The 21570-nt window shown below is 52.3% G+C and overlaps 1 protein-coding gene across 1 annotated transcript; it reads right to left on the reverse strand.

Moving 5' to 3' along the window:
- Nucleotides 1-4304: 4304 nt before the first annotated feature.
- LOC122536758 (protein Wnt-1) lies at nt 4305-17106 on the reverse strand. The gene is made up of 4 exons (XM_043669400.1): nt 15896-17106; nt 11880-12142; nt 6271-6545; nt 4305-5663 (listed from the first exon to the last, which is right to left on the reverse strand). Exons 1-4 carry the CDS (start codon nt 15994-15996, stop codon nt 5106-5108), a joined length of 1197 nt encoding a protein of 398 aa, XP_043525335.1. The 5' UTR covers nt 15997-17106; the 3' UTR covers nt 4305-5105.
- Nucleotides 17107-21570: the final 4464 nt, after the last annotated feature.

Here is a 21570-nt window from a genome sequence, read left to right on the forward strand (position 1 = left end):
TCGTTCGCCTGCCTCCATCACACCTTTCGACTTTTTCCACCATTCTCGATCCATTCGAAATTTGCCTAGGTGTTTCCACGCGAACGAACGAATGCTCGCGAGTCGCGGCTACGCTGGCGAGTAGCACGAGGAGGAGAAGGAGGAGGTGGAGGGGGCGGGTGAGATCGTTTGTAAATTTTCTGGAGCGAGGACAAAGAGGCACGATACCCACGGAGTCGCCGATCTCAGCTTGGTGTATGCTAATTTACCAAGAATCCCTCTTGCTCTTCTTCTTCTTCTCTCTTCTCCTTCTTCTTCCTATCCTCCTTGTTCCGTTACCGCCGTTGCTGCCGCTACCTCGCCTTCTTCTCGTTCGTCGAACGTTGGACAGAAGAATGAGTCGAGTCCTCGGATGACCAGGTGGTCCCCTGTTTGCGCGTACACACCCGAGTGCTCTCGACTTTTTCCCTCGCTCTGCTCCGTCTTCGCTCCCGATGATCTCGACGTCGAATCGCTTTAGCTAAACAAACCCGATCTCCTCTTGCCCGTTGGTCTGCGCTCGCGTCGTGCGGCCCCGCTCGACGATGGCCGGTGGCGGATCGATCGTAAAAACGCGCGTATCGTGGAATCGGGAGCGGATCAAGAGGCGGGGACCGACCTTTCGTTTTGACGCCTGAGCGGATTTTGCTCGACTGCTCGCAAGATATTTCCAATATCGTAAAACCATTAATTACAAAGTGGACCCCGGTGTCGGTATATCGGTTCGCTCTGCCTCCGAACCTTCTCTTCTCCTCCTCCTCCTCCTCCTCCTCCTCCTTCTGCTTCTCCTTCTCTCGTTCCTCTCGTTCTCCTGCCTTCGGTGTCGGTCCACTACTTAGGTGGCCGTTGCTGACCGGATGATGTATTTCGGCGTTTTTGCTCGACATTAATAACAACGTCTCTCGATCCTGAGCCGAGTCGCTTCGTTCCGTGAAAGGGCCACTTTCCTCCTCTCGGTTCATTACTGATACCGCTTTCCGTTCTCGGCCGATCGCTTTCCACTTGGTCGACCGTCCCCTTCGATTAATCGTCTCACCGCGCGGGATTTGTCCCGTGCAGAGAGACTGGCGTAACAGCGCTCGGCGCGTGCAACAGAGATTCTTCTCTTCGACCGAACGAAACCAATGAAATTTGAAATTTTTCTCCGCAAACATTTGGAGATCACGTTTCTTCGTTGTATCGTCGTGAAACGTGCGTGAGTGAGTCCTACAGTTACAGGAAACCTCACTGTAGCTGTGAACCAATCTCTCGTTCTTCGCGTAAAACGTTGGAGCCTAGAATAGCGAATCCCGGACGAGCGCTCGATGCGAACGAACTCGGATCCCGCGGCGGGCGAATGGAAAGATGCGGAGGAACGGAGGTAGAGATAAAGCTAGATAGGATAGGAATCTGGTTGTCGATGAACGCCTCTGAACACGGTGTACGGGGAATCGCGATCTCGTGCTTTCGTTCCCACAGTCGGCGGGGACGTGGATTCCGAAGGAGATTCCCTTTGCTCGTACCGCGGAAGACGGCCGAGAACGGGCGAAAAAGGGGAGCAACGGGCGGGGGGCAGAGGCGTATGCGAGCGGACGCGCGCTCGCGCGAGCCAATTCGGCCGAACGGGAGAGGATGGTGGGAAAGGAGGAGACAGAGAGGAGAGCCGAGAGTATTCGGCCGAGAGTCCTATAACACGCCAAAACACCGATAATTCGACCGTGTGGTCCCGAACGTCAGCCGATATTCTTTCCCACGAAGAGGCCCTCGGAAAGGACGACCACGTCCACAGGACCCGCCAAAAGGGATTCCTGCCATTCCGGCAGCCTGTGCCCCGGCGAACGCGCACGTTCACGACCCACCTTCCCTCCAATCGCAAAAACGATAAATTAGTTGATTTACTCGCCCGTTTTTTATCGGGAATAATTCCTACCGGAGGAGACGAGATCTCGCCGGAGTGGAAGATTAGGGCAACAGGAAGCACGCCGGACTTCTTCGTCCTCTTTCTCTCTCTCTCTCTCTCTCTCACACACACACTCTCTTTTCCTCTTCTTTCACCGTTTTCTTTTTATTCCACCTCTTTCTCTCTCTCTCTCTCTCTCTCTCTCTCTCTCTCTCTCTCTCTCTCTCTCTCTTGGTTCCCTTCCTTCATCTTCGTCTGCGTAACCGTTTACTTTAAACCTCTTTGCCGGGCTCCTTTTTTTTTTTTTACTCGGATCCGTTCTGTTGAAAGGCAAAGGAGTAGAAAGATAGCTAGAATCACTAATAATATATATTTATATATATACTGCTTTAATTTATTTCTTTCTGTACACGACCGTCTTCTATGAGAGCTGGACTCAAGGCAAAAAAAGACTAACGCATAACAACTGACTATCTCATCGACGATGGCGTTGTTGTCTCCTTTCCACACGTTCTTCGTCCCACGAAATTACCGATCTCTTCTCGTTTTATTGACTTTGTTAACGAAAGTCCGTCAGCGATGGGACGATAGAGGTAGAGAGGAGAAGAGGGGGAAGCTCCAAGGGTTACGAGAAATTGGACGGAACGATAAAATCGGACACGGGAAGGTGGGCGAAACGGCACGCGGCGCGTCGTGGCCGATCGCGCGTGGCATCCCTGATGGGACACTGTTGCAACGGTGTGTGACGCGCGAGGCAACTGTCTCTCGGGGGCCCCCGATTGTCAACATCGTGGACTGAATTTCGTATTCGCCGAGCATAATGAGCCCCGCTCGAAGAAGATGAATCCTCTCGCGAGACCGTGAGAGAACGTCTCGTCCGTCGTGGGCCACTTTTACCCACAGAGTTCGGCGTGTTTTTTCGAAACGCGCGCGCGCGCGCGCGCCGACTCCGTTCACCGAGACCTTGAACTCGCGCGTTAAACGGTACACACTGGCCGCGGTCGCTCGCGGCTTCCTCTTTCCCCTGTCGTCCTCGAGACAGTTCGAGAGCGACTTTCTCGATCGCGAGATCGCAACGTAACGCGTGGCGGGCGCAAGAAAAGATCTCGCGGAAGCGAAATCGACGCACAGCGGTCGAGATGGACAGAGCTTGCAGGGCAGAGAGATCCCCGGGAGATTTAGTCGAGCGAGATTTAGTCGAGTCGATCCTCCCTGGAAGATTCCGGAGCGTAGAACGAGCCACACGCGTGACGGTATGCGTAATAATAGTAAAACCGAATGAATCCGCCTTCGCGTCCGGTGCATCTCCGGCGCCGTTTTTCGGAGCGCAGCAGCAACAGCAGCGAGTAAAAAGGCCGGTCGAGCGAGGGAGGCGGTCGCGTTGCCGGTGCTCGAGTGATCGTGATGGAGACGAGGGGGTGGTCGGTCGAGATCAAAGGCGCCGCCGTGAGAAGTGGCCCGGCTGCTCGAGATTCTTGTCTGTCGAGACGTTGGGAGCTGCTAGCGCGCGCGCGCGCGCAGCAAGAATTTGTTTTAGCGTTTTTCGCGGCCAACCTACCCTTCCTGATGCCACCTAATTCCATCGCGCGCTCTCGCCAGAACAACCCTGCCTCTTGGCGAATCGATCGCTCGATCGAGAACCGACCGACCGACTCGAGGGGAGGGTCGACCGACCGAACGTTCACCGGATCTCTCTCGATCGTGCTCGATCGACGCGCAGAGTCTCTCGGAATGCGCTTACAAGTGGAAATGCCGATCGTTAGGAAAGAAACGGGAGAAAGGGACACCGGGTGCAAGTGGTGAGAGGGGGAGTGTCGGAACCATTAGCGCGGATGCCTGTTCGTACGCGGTCAGAATCCTTTTATCCCGGTACAGAGATTCCTGCGGGATTCCTTCGTTCGTTATCATCGCGTGCAACGCGCGGCCGAGGAGAGGCGAAACAAGGCAGCGGAGACGCGGTGGGAAGGGACAGGGGCGATGGGAAACGGTCGTGCAAGAGAGACGAGGGGAAGCGGTCGACGAAGAGTCGAACCAGTCCTCTCGGAGGCACCGCGGCCTCCCACGATATTCGCCCGGTTGAGGAGTTATGAAGTCGTCCAGCCGGAGAACCAGTCGGCTGTGTCTCGCGAGGATAGTCCGCTCGCGCAACACCGTCGAAGCGGTGGATGTAGGTAGGTAGCCTCGCGGGGAGACATCGTCGTCGTGTTCGACGACGAGGACGTCGTGTGAGCAAGTCTTGAAGGTCGTGTGAGGCAAGAACAACGCGCCGACGAATCCTTCAACTCTTTCGTAGTCATCTTTATTTTCTCTTCTTACACGTCCATTTTTTTTTTTTTTTTTTTTTTTTTTTTTTTAAATTTAAAAATTTTAAAAAAAGAAAAAAAAAAAAGGAAAAAGAAAAGTCTACTATGCGTTACAGGTGTCGTAAATTATCGTTCTCTCGCTCGGGGATGGAGGTCGAGACGTTCGACACGGGGCTAATGGTTTCTCTAATTCTACGGGACAGGCTCGCGCGAATCGAGCGGCAAGGATCTAAGAGGGAGAGTGTGACGTATATAAAAATAATTTACTCGTACCTCGCGGTGCGTTCGCTTCGTTTCCACGGCGTCGATTATTTACAACGCGGTCTTCAAAAAATATATATTTATATTTATACATTTACATATAAATCAGCGAATTTACGCGTTATCTACGGTCTACGAATATATATACAAATACGCGATCCGAAGGGTCGGAATAAATAACGAATCTAACGAGCCTCGCGGTCGCGCGGTGTCTTCTCCCGGGGAAGGGAGAAGGCGACGCGATTTCGAAGCGAGACGGGAAACAAGAGGGATTGTCGTATGTACAGCGTGCGCCGATTATTACGTCTAACTGTTACTAACGTCACTATCGCGATCCGATAACGATCCCTCGCACCGTCTCAGTCTTTAGTCCACGTGTAGTCCGTGGAACGTCGTAACAAATACACGGTCTCTCGATCGGTTTCGCGTAATACTGGGCGACAAGGAGCGGCTCGATCTAATTCGGCAAGCTTCGTCACGCGACTCGGTCTCAACCTGTAGACGGGTGCACTGCAGTTCTTCGCGGTAGAATCACCTGGACCACCTTGTCCCGACAACGTAGTCAAGAGAGACTACGAAAACGTCCTTCGCCAGGAAGGAGGTAGTCTCTTCGAGAGGCAAAGGGACGAGAAAAAGCACAGAGCCTAGAGGCACGTGTGTACCGTCTTCTTGATTCTGCACAGCTGACACTTGACCTCGCAACACCAGTGAAACGTGCACGCGCATCTCTCGACCACCGTCACCTCTTGCGTCTTGTAGCCTCTGCCGCAGCACATCAGGTCACAGCCGTCGACACCGATGCTCGTGTCGTTGCACTGTCTGCCGTGTGTCCCGAGAATGCCGAGTTTCGGATTCTTCTCGCAGAACGGCGGCGATGGCTCCAGGTAAACGAGGTCCTTCGGGCCCGGCGGCTTGTGCTCCGGATTGTACGGCTTCAGCTGAAAGTTGTACCGGTGTCGACGACCCAGACCCTCCCGATGGCCGTGCACCGAGTTGCTCGCCGAGTTGCTCACGATCGCGTTTCCGTTGCCACGCACCCGGTCCGAGTTGCTCACCATGACTCGCGACGCGCCGTCGAATCGATCCTTTAGGTTGTCGCCGACCACGCGGAAATTCGGCAGCCTCATCCAGCAGGTCTTGACAGTGCAGGAGCCGGACATGCCGTGGCACTTGCACTCCTGTCGCATCTCCGACGACACGTGCTACGACCGATGAAATTTCAATGTTAGTTACATTCGCCGACTTCTCTTTCAGATTTGCTAACAGCTCGAAGAAATATTCTTCTCGAGATAATACGGGGTGAATGTCTTTCGAAATTTCGTAAACTAAAAACTTGGTTCTTGTAACGAAGTTAGAGTCGCTACGCTGTCCCATTAAATGCAAAGAGGCGTAAAGAGTTCAAGCTGCTCCAAAGTTTAGATGTCGGAACTGTTAGAATGTAACTGCCAATCTATACGCGTACATGTTAAGCGTATCAAAATGTGAGAGTTGTACATGTGTGTTGACATGGGTGATGACGACATTCAAAGACTTACTTTGCATATACGGTCTGTACAACGAAGAAAGTTTCAGAAAGAATAAACTTAGTGGACAAGTAAACAAGTACGTATAAAAACTAAAATTTAACTGAGACGTTATTAAAAGTAACACTCTAAGAATTAATATTCCATTTTAATATAAACTAATAAATTCCAACAACAACAATTCACGTAATCGCGAAGAGTAGAAATAAAAAGCCGAGGGCGACGAGTGAAGTATTTCCCTCCAGCTCTCGCGTTCGTCCCTAAAAAAGACGAGAGAGAAACTTACCGCTCTGCCGGCTTCGTTGTTGTGCAGATTCATCTTCTCGCGCAGATTTCGGCCACGCTCTCCGGTGTCGACGAATTCACGGGAGAACTTGAACCCGTAGCCGATGTTGTCCGAGCATCCACCCCATTCCCAGTCACGCGTGGTGGACGGTGCCCGCGATTGATGCGTGTAGTCGCAGGAGCACGATTGGATGCTGCCCTCGCTGCACGCTCTCGCGATGCTGTGCGTCACAGACGCGCTCGTGATGGCGTAGATGAAGGCGGTCTCTCGACAGCCTGCAACCATGCGACAACAGTGGTTAAACACTCGGGATCGTTCCTCCCATTCGTTTCGTTTCGTTGATCTGTCCGGATCTGATCGGGCCGGAAGCGCATCTCTGGAGGGAGTTGAAATTGCGCGGCCGATCGAGCGGAGGGTACTTTCGCGATACGACGGTGGTCGAGAACGTGGGAGGCGAGCGATGACGTCAGCGGGGAACGTCTCAATCCTTGGTCGTTCGCGTGGGCTACCTGCTTCGCGTGCGAGAAAAAAGAGAAAGAGAGAGAGAGAGAGATCACAGGTGTGCAAAAGGAACCCACGACAACGACGACGAGGACGACGACGACGACGACGACGATGCAACCGAGGGAGAAGAACGATCGCCACGAGATCTACCAAGCTGAGGCAAGAACGGACGAGAAGAGGAAAGAGGAGAGAGAAAGGGAACGCGACCTTAACCCCGAGTGGGCTGACCCGAGAGGCACCTCGACGTTATCTGCATGAGGCGCAGGTGCCTGCCAGCCGGCACCTTTTGCGGCCAGCCGACCATCCGAGGAGCTCCGTTTCGCCAATCGCCACCTCCGTAAGATCGCGGACCGATGACGCTGGGATTATCGTGTGATGTTCCTCTCGGCGAACGTGTCGACACGTGTAGCCGAGGCAAGAGGAAGGAACGAGCAGGTCGAAGGAGGATCCTCTCACGAGGAACAAAAGTGAGACGTCAGACTGTCTCGGAGGGAGAGTGGAGGAGAAGAAACCGGTATTGAAGACGTAATCGAGCGCGTCAAATTTCGTCGAGCCAGATCCGAATTCGTCACGAGTTTCCGCGCATAGCTGTCACGCGTTGGCCTGCGAACGGGGACAAAGGAGAGAGAGAGAGAGAGAGAGAGAGAGCAAGGATTTTCCTAATGCTCGAGTCCGAAGACCGGAGGCGAGAACGATCGACACGAGCGAGGAGGTCCCTTTCAGCCTCGAGACAACGGTCACGACGAACGGCCGACGACGATAGAACGCAAGATTTACAGTCATTCTTGTTAATATTCGGACATCATGCTATTCAAAATATTGTTGTGGACTTTAATTGTTTGTAATAGTATAAGTTTGGATTAATTTTTTAATAACACATTAGAATATTCGTTATAGTTTATAGTAACATAAATTTTATTTATTTATTGCATATACTTCTCTTAATATCAAAGAATAAACTGAATTATGCCGAAATGTAGCGTGGCAATAATATTCGGACATTTGAAGAACTATAATATTTGAACTTGAAAATTGTTACATATCGCAGACGCTTAGGCATATTTCCAGTAATTTTTTTTTTATTAAGTAATTTAGCGAGATATTCTTCCATTTTTCGATTAATCGTTGTTTCAACTCCTCTTTCGATTTATTGGCGTACGACAGTTGGTCGTAAAATTAAGTAAGAGTACCGAGTACTTCCTACCTGTACCCCCGAAAATTTCATCTGTTCCGGGATATTATTCCTCGTCATCTCCGACTGCCATGACCGAAAGGTCATTACACGGCTGGCGGGAGTTTCTCCTTGCGAAAAACGTGTTCTCACGTTGTCAACGATGAAGTCATCTCCGATACTCGGAACGTTCGTCGTTCTCATAATTGTTTTTCGCCCACGATTTTACGATTGTCAAACAGCCGACACTGGCTGTGAAGAGAGCGATAAGAGAGCGAGAAAAACGGACGAAAAATCGTTATCGAGCGGAAGAATGGAACGAAATGCTTGACGAAAGGAAACAACGCGATGAAGCGAAAAAGAAAGCGCGACCAATGCAGGGATAATCCCTGGGGACGTTGTTTGTTCTTGTGGACGAGTAGCGTACGACCACGTCGTTCGTCGAACGATAAACGGTTTGACGTTCGCTTTATCGGTCCGTGCAAATAGAACGAACAAGGTGGAGGCACGGCTCGTTACCGTTGAGCAAACAGCCGGTCGCATCGCTGGAAAGTTCTGGCTCGTTCGCTCAGGCTCGATCGTTTTCGGTGACCTGTTCGGCAACCTGTGGAGAAACATTGGCAACGTGTCTGTCTGTCTGTCTGTCTGTCTGTCTGTGATGATCGCGATTTTGCAAAAAAAAGAAAAGAGAAGAAAGGAAAGGAAAGGAAAGGAAAGGAAAAAACGGACGCAGAACAAGGGAGTTCCGAGAGACCGAGAGATTCTTCGGTCTGCGGGATTAAAAAAGGCGTCGACGTGGAGATCGAGTCGAGTGACATCGCGACGCTGTCCGCTTTACGACGGTTGCCTCGCGACCGTGCTGAAATTCCACAAAGATAACATCGCCCGGAAATTATTGTTACCGCCGCGGAGATTCTTGGTGGTGGAGGAAGCTAGACGACGATCAAGACAGAAAGAAAGAGAGAGAGAGAGAGAGAGAGAGGCAGAAAGAAGAAGATGCAGAGAACGCGTTGCGGGTTGGTCGAGAGTAGAGGAGAACGTCGATCCTCGAAAAACTGCATCGACCGGCTCGCGTCGCTTGAATGCAAAAGTGGTGCGCACGGTGGTGAACGACTATGGGGAGGGGGGTGCGAAAATGCGATCGCCATATAGGCCGCGGACTGCCGCGGGAACTCGTACCGGACGCGAGCGTGGAAGCAAACAAGATGTAAAAATCACGGCGGACCGATGGGGACGACGGGCCCATTGGCTCGCGGCTCACGTTTTCGCAAGAAATCGTGGCGTGCCGTCGACACATGTAGCCCATCATAGGCCGCGATTTATGGCGGCGTAACGCCGTCGTAAAAACCCGATGACGAGTCTCCGTATAAGACGCGACGCTCGCGCGCCACGCCGTTCATCCGATATCGATCGCGAATTTCCCCTGTAAATGGCCTCCCTACCGATCGCCTCCCTCTCTTTCTTTCTCATTCTCTCTCGGTCTCGCGAGTTCGTCCGAGCACACCGGATGCACTGGATTTCTGGCGCGAATCTCGTTCGAATCACCTTCGTTTCTCGAGCGTTTCCAAGCGATCCGACGCGAGATCCGTGAAATCGGGGGAAAACGCGAAATTCGCAGTTTATCGAGCAATTGGACGAGTACGGGGCTCGGCAGTGGTATCCACGCGAGGCCGACACTTCGAAACGAGAGAGAGAGAGAGAGAGAGAGAGAGAGAGAGAGAGAGAGAGAAAATAGCGTAGCCGGAGGGGCAGCGCCAACGAAACTGAGGGCAGACACCGATGCGGTAGGTGGCTCTCGGCGGCGAAATGATTACAGGCCGCGAACCTACTCACTACCAGCTATAATGTCGAGTACAAACGCCTCCAAAAGTATCCGCGCGACTCTTTCGGGCTGGACACGCGCGGCGTGTTCGAGCCTCGAGGAACGGACGTTACCGAATCGAACGAAATCCCTATTCACGATCACGAGAGGAATTGAAAGAGAGACAGAGGAGAAAGGGAGGGGGGAAGGGGATGAAGAAGAAAGGATAAAAGACGAGAAGAAAAGCACACGCGTCGGGTGTAATCGCTCGACCCTCTGCATAATCCGGAAACGACCGTTTAGGTCGCCGCGCGACCACCAGTCTGATCCCCTCTTCGATCTCTCTAAATACGACGAGTACGCGACGAGTATTACGTATCGGAGATAGCGATCTGCGAATTTTGCCCCGCGCAGATCTAATCTCGGGTGAAACGAACGGAGACGCACTATCGTTTCGAAGGGAGAAACCGGTCTCGTTCGACCGATCGAGCCCTGTTCGGTAATTGATACGAAATTTTGATCGTTTCTCGAACGAAATTGTCGTACGACAATTCAATTCCGTCTCTCTCTCTCTCTCTCTCTCTCTCTCTCTCTCTCTCTCTCTCTCTCTCTTGAGACGAGAGGAACACAGATCGTTTCGATGCGCGTCGATGCGTGGCGTCGCGCCAGCGTTACGGGTTACCGATGCTCCGATCTCTTGCGTCCCGCTATTTCGTATCCTGTGCTTCTTTTTCGGTTTCACCAGCGCGATAAGTGGCCATATGGGGACACCGAACGTAATAGGGCGGCAGCGGGTCGAGCGAAAAAGCTCAGCTTACAATCGCCTCGACGAGATCTAAAAGAGCCGCAGGGGAGCGAGAACTGGTACGAGAAGGTCCATTATCAGGTTGCAAAACATACATCTGGCCGGCGAGGGCACGTGCCCGGAGTCTTCGGACCAAGGGCACGCCCCTTTCGATCCCCTCGTCCCTCTACGCGATGCTTTCGATCCACACCCCACCATATTCCACCGGTTTCCGCTGCAACCCTCCCGAGCAGACACCCCCCTGTCGTCTTCGAATGGATCTTCCGGTCCAGTCGCTTCGACCATCCCCGTTTCCAGCCGCCGAATTTCAAATTACGGCCGATCTTCGCGGTTCCGTCCAGTCCGATTACCACCTCCCCCCTCCCTCATTCGTCGTTTGATCTCTCGGTCGTTTCCGGACGAAATCACACCGCGCGTTTTCGCTCGAGATCGAGGAAGAATTGGATCGCTCTGGATCGCAGACGACCGTCCCGTATCCGTGACCGATTTACGCTACGACGAAATTAATCGCGTACTAACTAACGAACCGTAATCCAATTACGCTTGTACCTTAATTACACGGTTGAAGGGTTAGGCTTTTTACGGTGCTTCACGAATCGATCGACTAACGATATTACCGGCGTTGAAACTCGACCACTTTGTATAGGTTATTCGGCGATCGGCCGCCACCAGACGATAAAGCCCCGCCGCGCGAGTCGACGGCGACGAAATCACGGATTCCGTCGACCGCGATTTCATCGGCCGTTCGTTCGCTCGTCGTTTTCTTTTTCTTTCTCTCTCTCTCTCTCTCTCTCTTTCTCTTTCTCTCTCTCTCTCTCTCACTCTCTGTCTCTCTTTCGATCTCTTTCCACGAAATCTCGTCTCCTGTAAATCTCTATCGGGGAATACCGGTTGTCGCAGACGAGCACGGACAATGGGCTGTTTTTTGGAACGTGGAACGAGTCCACCTTATGGTCCGTTATATACATGTATATATGTACGTGCCGGTTTTATCGCGAATCTCGATTCTTCACGGATCTAGCCTCTTTCGAGTGAAAGAGATAGACAGATAGAGAGAAAGAGAGAGAGAGAGAGAGAGAGAGAGAAAGAGCAAAAAATGAAAGGAGACTTGAACGTTCGCTAATTTCACGATCGGCCGCGACAGTATCGGTTAAAGAAACCAAAGGTTTCATATCTTTCCGATGCCAATTAGCGAGGCTCGCGCCGCTGATAATTTTCGAGCGGCAATTAACGAAACGGCGGCGGATTGGTTGGAAAGCCGGCGATTGGTCGGCTCGGTTGGGAAAAGTAGGGGAGGAGGCAAAGAGAAAGGAAATTCTCGTGCTCACCTCTGTCGACGATCCTGCCAAAGAGGTTTTTCCCACGGAGGAAATTCTTGGTCGAGCAGTTCCATCGGCGATTGCGAAACTGATGCTGGCACTCGGCGATCGCCTGGTTCGCACCTCTGGCCACGGCCATCAGTACCCCGGGATTTTCTCTGGCCAGCCTGCGCTGCTTTCTCCTCAAGGTCGCGTACACCGTCGGATCCATGTGAAGGGAGGCCGGCGACATTGGCAAAAAATTATTCGGCTCCCCTGCCTTGGCGATTCCCCTGGGGAAGAAAAGCGAACGGATCGCCTCGTTTAGCATCTCTCTGCGTTCTTCGCCCCTTCGTGTTTGTCGAAGTTCGATAAAAAAGAGTCGAGTTCGGCCGTCCTCTCGAATCTTTCGATCGAATCCTTCTCAGGAGTGTACAGTGGCGGACAAAAGAGAGTTTGGAACATACAACGAGAGTCAAAAGTGAGTACGATGCTCGGAGATGACAGACGAGAAAATATACCGTGTCGTGGTGGAAAATTCGGAGAATCTTGATATGGAGAGTTAATCATCCTCCGTCTCAAACCGTAATAATATCTCCGTTATATTCCGATGGCATCCGAGAGATCTGTTTTATGTCTGTATATACGTGTGTCTTTACGCGTGTTTGAAATGCCATAAATATGCTCCAATTTTCTTATTTTGTTAATACACAGATACACACTTTTGACTCTTATTGTATCCACTGGTAATAATTTGGTAGTTTTATTCTGGATGTTCTTTTCATCCAAATTAATGGCAACTATACTTTGTCGTCTCTTTTTAACTCTAATTTCACTTTATAAAGTAGTAGGTTTTGCAACAAGAAGGACGCAGTCCCACTGTTTGTACATTTTTTTGTTGCGTATCCCGTTCCATTAAAAACTTGTGATCTTTCGCTTGATCTGAACGGAAGTTTGCTGCAAGTAAAAGTCTATCAACTTGAATACCAGTTGATCAGAAATTGATCAGTTTCATTTCTTCGTTTTAGTAAACCCGTTGGTTTATTAAAATTATACGAAAATGGAGCTCTGCGCCTGCTCCATTGCGACGACCCCCCTTTCGATTACGGAGTATCTCGCGTCTTTTGCTTTTAAACGTTTCTTCTATCCGTCGCTGTGTACAGTAATGATAAACGAGGAGGGGGAGCGCGATCGAGAGACAAGCCTGGCCTAGGAAGTTGACAGGAACCGCGCGAAAGACGCTCTTTCAAACATTTTGACAGCGAACGATTCTACTCGTCCCACGGGACGCTTCATCGCCAGTTATACATATGTATGTACGCGCGCACGTGAAACCTCGCACGTGCGCGCGCGCGCATATACACACACACACACACACTGCACGGAATCGTGCGAAATAGCCCCGTTACGCGATTCACGGTCGAGATCGCGTCATTGACATTTCTCGCGCGTTCGCTCGACGCTAATTTGGTTTACGCGTAAAAACGGTACACCGAGAGAGTGGCCGGGAGCAGGAGAGAAAGAGAGATAGAGAGAAAATGGACGAAGATGGAAGCGAGATGTAAAGACGGGGGCAGGTTGGCGAAAGGGGGAAGAAGAAGGAGCACGGGGAAGGATTAGTTCGAAAGACGAAACTGGTTCAACAGTTTCGGTCAACGGTAGCCCCGGCGTATATATAAATCAAGCTGCCGCGCGAGTTCTGGCTGCGAAAAAATTCGCGTTCTCGGATCGATCGAGCGTCGCGCAAGAAAAACGCTCGGAGAGCAACGGGCACTCTGCCCGTTCGTGTCTCCGTTCGCTCGTGGGAAGAACGTGCAAACTTTCGGGGAACGGACTTTCGATCGTGCGTGGGATCGGGGGGGCGAGACGCGCAGCCGCGTTTGGTTATTTTTTTTTTTTTTTTTCAGCGGTTCAGAATGGAGAGCGCGCGTTTCGCGCCGTGCACTCGCCGTCCATTCGAAAAATAGCTCTCGCGCCCGCTGGGATCGGATCTCTCGTCGCCGCGCGCAATAAACAGCTAATCACCGTCTACGAATCTCCGTCGACGAGTCCGTTGTCAACGACGTTCGTTTGCTTGACGGCTAGCAGAGACAGGGCGGCCGCGCGCGATGCCACCGCCGCGAAAACCCAGCACCGGGTGGCTGAAGCCAGAGATCCCTCGTTGACACGCTCGCACCCCAGTGTAAATAAACGAGATCACGATGCAACGTGCTCGTAAAAGCAGCGAGAGCACGCGGAACATCCTGAAACAGGCCGCTCTGCTGGCGGTCACTCGACGACGCGATCTCACTCGATTTTTTTCCACTCTCTTCTTCCCTTCTTCGATCACGCGGCAAAGACTCGAGCCGAAATCTTGGTGCAATCTTGGTCGCGCTCGCGATAATTACTCCGAGAGGTCGGGAGAAGATGCCGAGCGCGAGGCGTCATCGCGCACGACCGATACCTCGCATCCTTTTTCATCCCGGTTTTCCTCGTGAATCTTCTACTTTCGTCGATGCGCGAAATTCTTGCGGCGCGCAAGAATCCGCTGGCCACGAATCCGCTCGCTCGCTCGCTACGTTTATACGATGCGTTCGATAAGCGATGTCCATAAATAAGCCCGCGCTCCGGACCGGTTAGGATATATCTATTGCTTGTAATTTACGTCGGGCAGAATGCTCAGGGACGACTCTGGACGATCCTGTCCCGGTTCCTGCTGCCACCCTCCCCTCTCTTCCTCTCGCCCCCCGTTCCCCTCCCCCGCGCCTCATCCCGTCTAGCTTGTCCACGTGTTTTCTGCCAGCGGACACGCCGCAACCAACGATGAAAATAATTTATCGACCGGCGAAGGGCTAATAACGATCCGGTGCCACGCGCTCCCAGTGACAAAAGGCTATATTAAATTCGCGCGATTATCGCTGAGTTATTCTCTCTCTCTCTCTCTCTCTCTCTCTCTCTCTCTGTTCCCCTTCTTCCCGTTCTTCGTTCGATTCGCGAGAATTGTCGGATCGGCAGTCTTGCTCGTTCGGCTGACAATGAGAGTCATCGAGCGATCGAGTCGCGTTAGGCAATTCCCAATCGCGATTGCGCGCCGCGAGCCAGATTGAAACGTTGACCGGTAACGATTTGAAAGCTTCGTTTTGCGGCTACCGTCGCTGTCGCGAATCGACGTTGTCGATTTTTCGCACGATAACGCTAGGCCGGTCGATTGCAAACCCGGGGACCACCCTGAATCGACTGTCGCGCGTTTCGCTTTGGCGGGATCGGGCGCTAACGCGATAAGTGATCCCCAGTTACCGGCGAATATATTATCGATCCGCCGGCGATATTTATCGAGCGGACGAGACGAACGAGACCCGCCGACGTAAATCCAATCCGAAAAGTCAATCCGGCCTTTCGCTGGCACGTTCCCGACGATAAATTACAGGCTGGCTGCGATATTCGATGCCGGCGTGTCGTACGCGTCCGCGCGAATTCACCGTCGGCATTAGATTAATTAATTCGTAGGTAATAATTACCGGCGCGTCGCGGCGGACGTGCGCGGCGGTTGCGTTAAATCAACGCGGCTGGAAAAGCAATCGGGGCTCGGCTGATTTATCGCCGACACTTTATCGTTACGGGGATACTTCCGCGGCTATCTCTTTCGGTCCTGAGCCGAGCAACCGCGCACGCACGCACGCTCGCGCTCGCTTGCTCGCTTGCTCGCTCGTCCGCTCGATCGTGCACCGCCGACATTATTTATTACCCGGCTAATGAAGTTAGCCATTATCTAATATCCATCCAGCGTTTTCTTGTTCCCCGGCGACGTGCGCACGCTTGAACCTATGAGAAATTATTGGCGGATTGAAACGAACGAGCCGAGGCTTATGATTAATGAATTAATAAGAAGGCGCGCGAGTGTCGCTGCCACTGGTTGGCTCGGTGGAAGACGCGAGACAGGTGTTCTGAACGCAGCTCCCCTACCGGTAATTAACCCACCGAAATTTAATTACGCGCCAACGCCAACCAACGCCAATCGACGATCGAGATCGATCGCGTCGATCTTGTCACGCTGTCTCTTTACTTACCACCACATCGATCCTCTGCCGCGGTTCTTGTTCCTGGTGATTTCGGCGATGGACGCGTTGATCGCCACCGCCAGAGCGCCGATGACCACCCAGAGTCTCATCTTCCGTTGGCGATCGGATGACAACAGCGGCGCGGACCTGCTTCTCGCGATTCTGCTTCGTCGAGACCTTTGTCGAGCGGCAAAACACCACGCACCAACGCTCACTCACCGGATTAGAAACATCACACGATACTCGTCGTCGGGAACGGTGTCGCGCACATAGTAGAAACGTCGAAGGGTTCGTCGTGGACACACTCGTGGACCGAGGTCGAGAGACGGGGATGAACGCTAGCCGAATAATCGTTTCGATCAACGAGCGTCTAGATCATCGTCGACATCGAGGTGATTACTGGAGAAATCTCGCCAATTCGGTGAGATCGGAAAAGAGGGGAACGTTCAGAGGGGCCCGGGGTGTCTCGATAGTAGTAGGATGCACGAAGCTGGATACGTAGGATGTGTAGGGTCAGTTGTCAAAGGCGGCGGTATATACTAGCTCGATCGTAAGAACCGTAACGCCGTTCGTCGAGCGACTGTAGTTGGTAGAACGGACCGGGTGACGTCGACTGCCGGAAACTCACCCCCCGAAGGGCTTTTTTCGAGGGGTGGGTGTGTCACCCTTGCCGAGTTCTCGCCGAATCAGAGGTGGTGGGAGAGGCACACTGAAGCCGAAGGATACCTGGCAACCTTCCTCCGATGCTTCCTGTTGGGATCTTCTATCGGGATCAGCTAATAATGGAGTTGTCGAAGGCAGGCTGACAGCCTCCGAAATCGTTCGTCGTCCTCGTTGTCGTCGCGTATATCCGATCGTTCCCTTTTGTCCCGTTTCTTTCGATCTCGCGCGAGACTAGCGTTGCGAGACGCAGCAGCAGCAACAGCAGCAGCAGCAGCAGCAGCAGCAGCAAACGTCCTCCTCCTCCTTCGGTGTTATCGCGTATCGAGAGGGCGAGCTGAGAGTGCGTGACGAGTGCGCGCGCGCGAGCGATCGATCGATCGACCGATCGGCCGATCGAGCCAATGAATCGACGAACCGGCCAAGGGACCAACGAACGAACGCGTTACGTGCAAGCGAGCAGCGAGCAAACGAGCGTCGACCCGCGAGAGAACGCGCCAAGGGGAGACTCGTCGTTTCCTTCTCTTTCGCTCGGTCTCGGGGGGTACGGTACCGACTTGGAGAACCAATACCCTTCGACGGACAAGTATAGGCCTCGGCTAGCGACTGCACGCGCTCCTCCGCGGAAGAGCCGATCTCTCTTCAGAGAGAGAACGGAACCGTCTCCCCTCTCCACCCCAAGGCTTCTCTACGCGTCTCGTTTCTTCTCCCCCCTAGCTGGCTCCTGCCTTCTCTCTTACTCCGCTAAGCGTCGCGCTTCCTCCTTCCTTTCTTCTCCGCGCTTCTCTTCGCTACTCTTCGCTTCTCTTCTCTTCGTTTCGCTTTGCTTCTCTTCGCCGGTCTTCTCCGCTCTTCGCTTCCTCTTCTTTTCCGTTTTCCTCTCTCCTCCGTCGTTCGACACAACGCCAGCGGCAGCGGCGCCCGCTTCCCCTCGATTGCTCGCAATCGCTGGACCCCCCAACGCCGATCCAATCTCGCCCCGCCTCTCTTCGTCCGATCCCTGCCCTTCTTCTTCTTCTTCTTCTTCTTCTTCTGATTTTTTTCTTCGTTGCTGCTTCTCCGATTTTCCCCAGCCTCCACCTTTTTTCCTTCCCCGACTCTACGTTTCGTTCTTTTCTTTTTTCCTCTTTCTTCCCGCCGTGCGTCGGAGTCACCTTCGAATCACCCTCGACCGAACTACTGTCCGTCTGTTCTCGAAGATCGTCTCCTCTCGCTTCCTGGACATACCGATCGACTCATCGAGAGATAGGGCGCGAACGAGGAAGGACTAAGAGTCAGTGGTTGGCAACATGAGCGTCGGTCATAAAGCGGAAGGATTAGCGAACGTTTCTCCACGAGGGTTGCTGGACCACGAGTGAAACCAGCAGGTTCTCTCTGGCAGAACCGTCTCTCTCTCCTCTCTCTCCTCCACGTTGACGAGCACGTGGCTTTCAAGGGGAAATGGCGGGCGGTCCTTATCAAGGCCACGCCTGTCGAGTTCCCCACCACGTTCTTCGTGGTCATCGCGCAACTTTTGTCGAAGCTCTCCCACTCTCTGAAAACCTTCCCAGATATCACCCTCTCTCTCTCTTTCTCTCACTCTCTTTCTCTCTTTTTTTTTTCTTCTCTCCCCCTACTATCTACTCTATCGTTTCTCTCCCCCTTCGAGCTGAAGTCGAGTAGTAACACGAACGCCGCGACGCTCTCTCACTCTCAATTCTCCCACCGTCTCTCGCCGTCCGTCCTCCGGAGCGTCTCTCCTTTCTCCTCTTTTTTCATTCATACGTCGAGAGGTTCTCGTTCTCTTCTCTTCTCTCTCTCTCTCTCTCTCTCTCTCTCTCTCTCTCTCTCTCTCTCTTTCGTTCGTTCCTTGGTTCCCCTTTGGCCGTCGCAGCTGGTTCGTCTCCGTTCTTCGGCCCGCTTCCGTCTCCCCCGGCTCGACGTCGCGAGAATGCACGAATCGAAAGGTGGTGGTGCACATGCGTGTGTGGGAACGTGGCTCGGAATGCGAGAAGAGAAGCGCGCCGCGCGTACCTATGGATCCGCGGAGCCGGCCCGCGACCGTAGTTTTTTTCATCGGTCCGCGAATTCCGTCAGCGTCGGTGGAAAACGCGGAGGACTGAGGAGCGTGGTCGCTTATGGAAAACGAAAAGAGTAAGGGGTTTGTGCCTACCGATGTAAAATGAAGCTGATATCACCGGGGCCGCAGTACAATAGTTTGCGCGAGAGTTGAAGATGTTAGGTGTACCGGGGAGGTGAAAGAGTAGGGGGCGTCTGTCTCCCCCGGAGTCGAAGAAGACTCACAATTCTTCGTTAAAAAATACACTAATTTCATCAGTTTGAACGAAAACTGTGTGAAATAACTCCCGAGACAAAATATATTTCGAACCTCCAACTTTGAGGGTAGTTTTACCCCTTCGACGTCGACGATCGCCAATAAAAGAAAAAGAAAAAAAGATACGTGTCAAATACTTTTTCCGAAAACTACAGTTATGCCAAGTTTCAAATCAAAATCGGTGATTGACACGTTAGCGGTATGTGCACCCTTGTTAGTGAATACATGGAGATGTAGGAGACAGGGACAAGACAGATCAGATCAGAAATTGTATATTTAACTTGATCTGTCGATAGACGAAGATAAATGTTCTCAGCTAATGGTGAAGTAACTAATGGGAAGCGTAGGAGTACTAGTCTCTCCCTCCTCCACTCTCCACACACACACACACGTGCACACGCACAATTGTATCGCAATGCGAGCGTTTATGGCGAAGCGGCGAGAAGAAGGCGCATTACGATACATTAGTTCGATTTTACCGCGTTGCTCGGTTCGCCGCTGTTCCTCGTTCCTCGTCGTTTCGCTGTATACGTACTCTAAGGACGAACGAGGAGCAGAAGGAGGAGAGATTGTGGAACGCGGCGATGGCGGGGCAAGAAAGGGCAATTTACGGGCGGAGTAAAAAGATCGGAGCGGCGGATATTCGGGAACGAGGTCAGCTCGCAGCGGTCGCGATCCTGGCGAAGAGTTACGGGGAGATTGATCGGCGTAAATCGTCGCGGCGACGAGAGCGCAATTACGTTTTTGCGTGGCGCGTATTCGCTCGCTCTTTCTCTCAAAAGAGAGAGAGAAATAGAAAGAGAAAGAGAGAGAGAGAGATGGAAAAAGAGGAAGAACGTTCTCTATGGATCGCGCTGGAAACTCGGGCAGAGGGAAAGGAGCGGACCACGAGTTCGTCGCCGGCAAAATCTTCGGCAATTATACCGCGGGAATGCTCGCCGTTCCCGGACCAACTTGATACCCACCTTTCCTCCCCTGGCCGTGTTCTTTCGCTGCGCCGCGCGCGGATCAGCGTCGACGTCTCCAAATTGATCGACCGTGCCACGATAAAACCTCCTTGCTCTCGCCCTTTTTTCTTTAACCGCCGACGCGATAAGCGACCGATGAAGATTTGAATTGATAGCAGTCTGCTACAGGTGGAGACTGCGATAGGCGTTCGAGTGAGAAGGGGGCGTAATTTTTGGGCCAAGTTCTAATTTATTAGATCAACATTTGGTATTTTAACAATATGTATTTACACGACACGTAACGTGCACTCGCAGTTTTGGGAGAACTCTTGCAGATGCAATTGATATAAAATCTCAAATAGAGATACCATCGTAGTAATTACAAATATGTAAAGTAGTACTATTTTTTCCTTCTTATTTACAGCGTTACACTTATTAGTATTTTCTATATAAGTTGCGTCTCCGTGACATTAATGCATTAATCCATAACCGTTCATGTTGGAGAGACTTCCCCCACTATCCGAATCAAATCGAGTTGTTAACACGCGAACTTTGATCGAAAAGAAACGAACTACTTTCTTTCGCAATTGGATGGAGAACACGTTTTAGTAGAATGTGTGTATACTGTACGAGACAGTGGAGCAGCAACGCGTGGTCCAGCGTGCCAGACTCGTACGCCCTTATCTACTTGCACATGCGCAACTATACTCGCGATCGTTCTACAGCGTATTCTTCGTCTTGTTTCGCGATCTCCGGACGACAAATGATCGTCGTTTCATTTCCTTTCCCTTTCTACCGGCTCTAATGATCTAACGATCGGATCTAACGATCATCGGCCGAGAGGAAAAGTCGAAACGCTCGAGAGCCAGATATCCGACTGTAATTGCCGCTAATGTTGGCGAGACCGCCGCGGGGCGTGCTGCTCTCGCGTTTCTTCTCGGACTCGCGTTGAAATAATCGCGACCGAGTCACGGGCGAGTAAGCTGTTAGCGAGCAGAATCGCCGAGAGCGGGGCCTTGGTCTCGCGTGACGGACTGTCCGCGCCGATTGCTCGTTCGGCTCGACGCTCAACGGTAATGACTTAATGTCGACGCGTTGTAACAGTGTTGCGAACGGAGGTTGCCGCGTTTCTTCTTTCTCTTTTATTTTTTCCTTTTTCTTTTTTCTCCTTCTGAAAGTCGATGGTGGCAAGATCGAACGCGCAGCTTTCGTGCGCGTAACCGCGGCTACGGGGTTTCGACGAAAATAATTAAACAGCGCGGCCGGCGCGAACAGCGAAGCTACGGGATAAAAATAAGCGGAGCTGTTCGAAACCGCGCGAGTGGATCTGGCGCGTGGCTTTTACCGCTGATACCCTTTTACTCGACCCACCGATAAATCACCAGCTTATCGATGCTTTCTTGCATGTTTGTGCACTCATATACATATATATATATTTAGACGCGCGACGCGAAACATTTGAAAAAGGGATGCGCGGGTGGAGCTGTTCGAACGTGTACCGTTGGAACGAAAAAGTCGGAAGCGTCGCGATCTAACGCCGCTCGGGGCTCGATGCCGATCGAGTCGAGAAGGTGGGGCGGCGAACAGAAGAAGATGGTGGAAGAGGCGCGGCGAAACGAGAGGATCCTCGGCAGGGCGAGGAAAGGAGAGGAAAGGAGTGGAAAGGTGAGGCAAGGTGAGGCAGGGCACGGCAAGGTGAGGCGAGGTGAGAGCGAGATAGCTCGTAAATCTAAAGGCCGTGTTCAGAAGGAAGGAGGCTGAAT

Source organism: Frieseomelitta varia, unplaced genomic scaffold (genome assembly GCF_011392965.1).
Source record: "Frieseomelitta varia isolate USP_RPSP 00005682 unplaced genomic scaffold, Fvar_1.2 scaffold_870, whole genome shotgun sequence".
Classification (NCBI taxonomy): domain Eukaryota; kingdom Metazoa; phylum Arthropoda; class Insecta; order Hymenoptera; family Apidae; genus Frieseomelitta; species Frieseomelitta varia.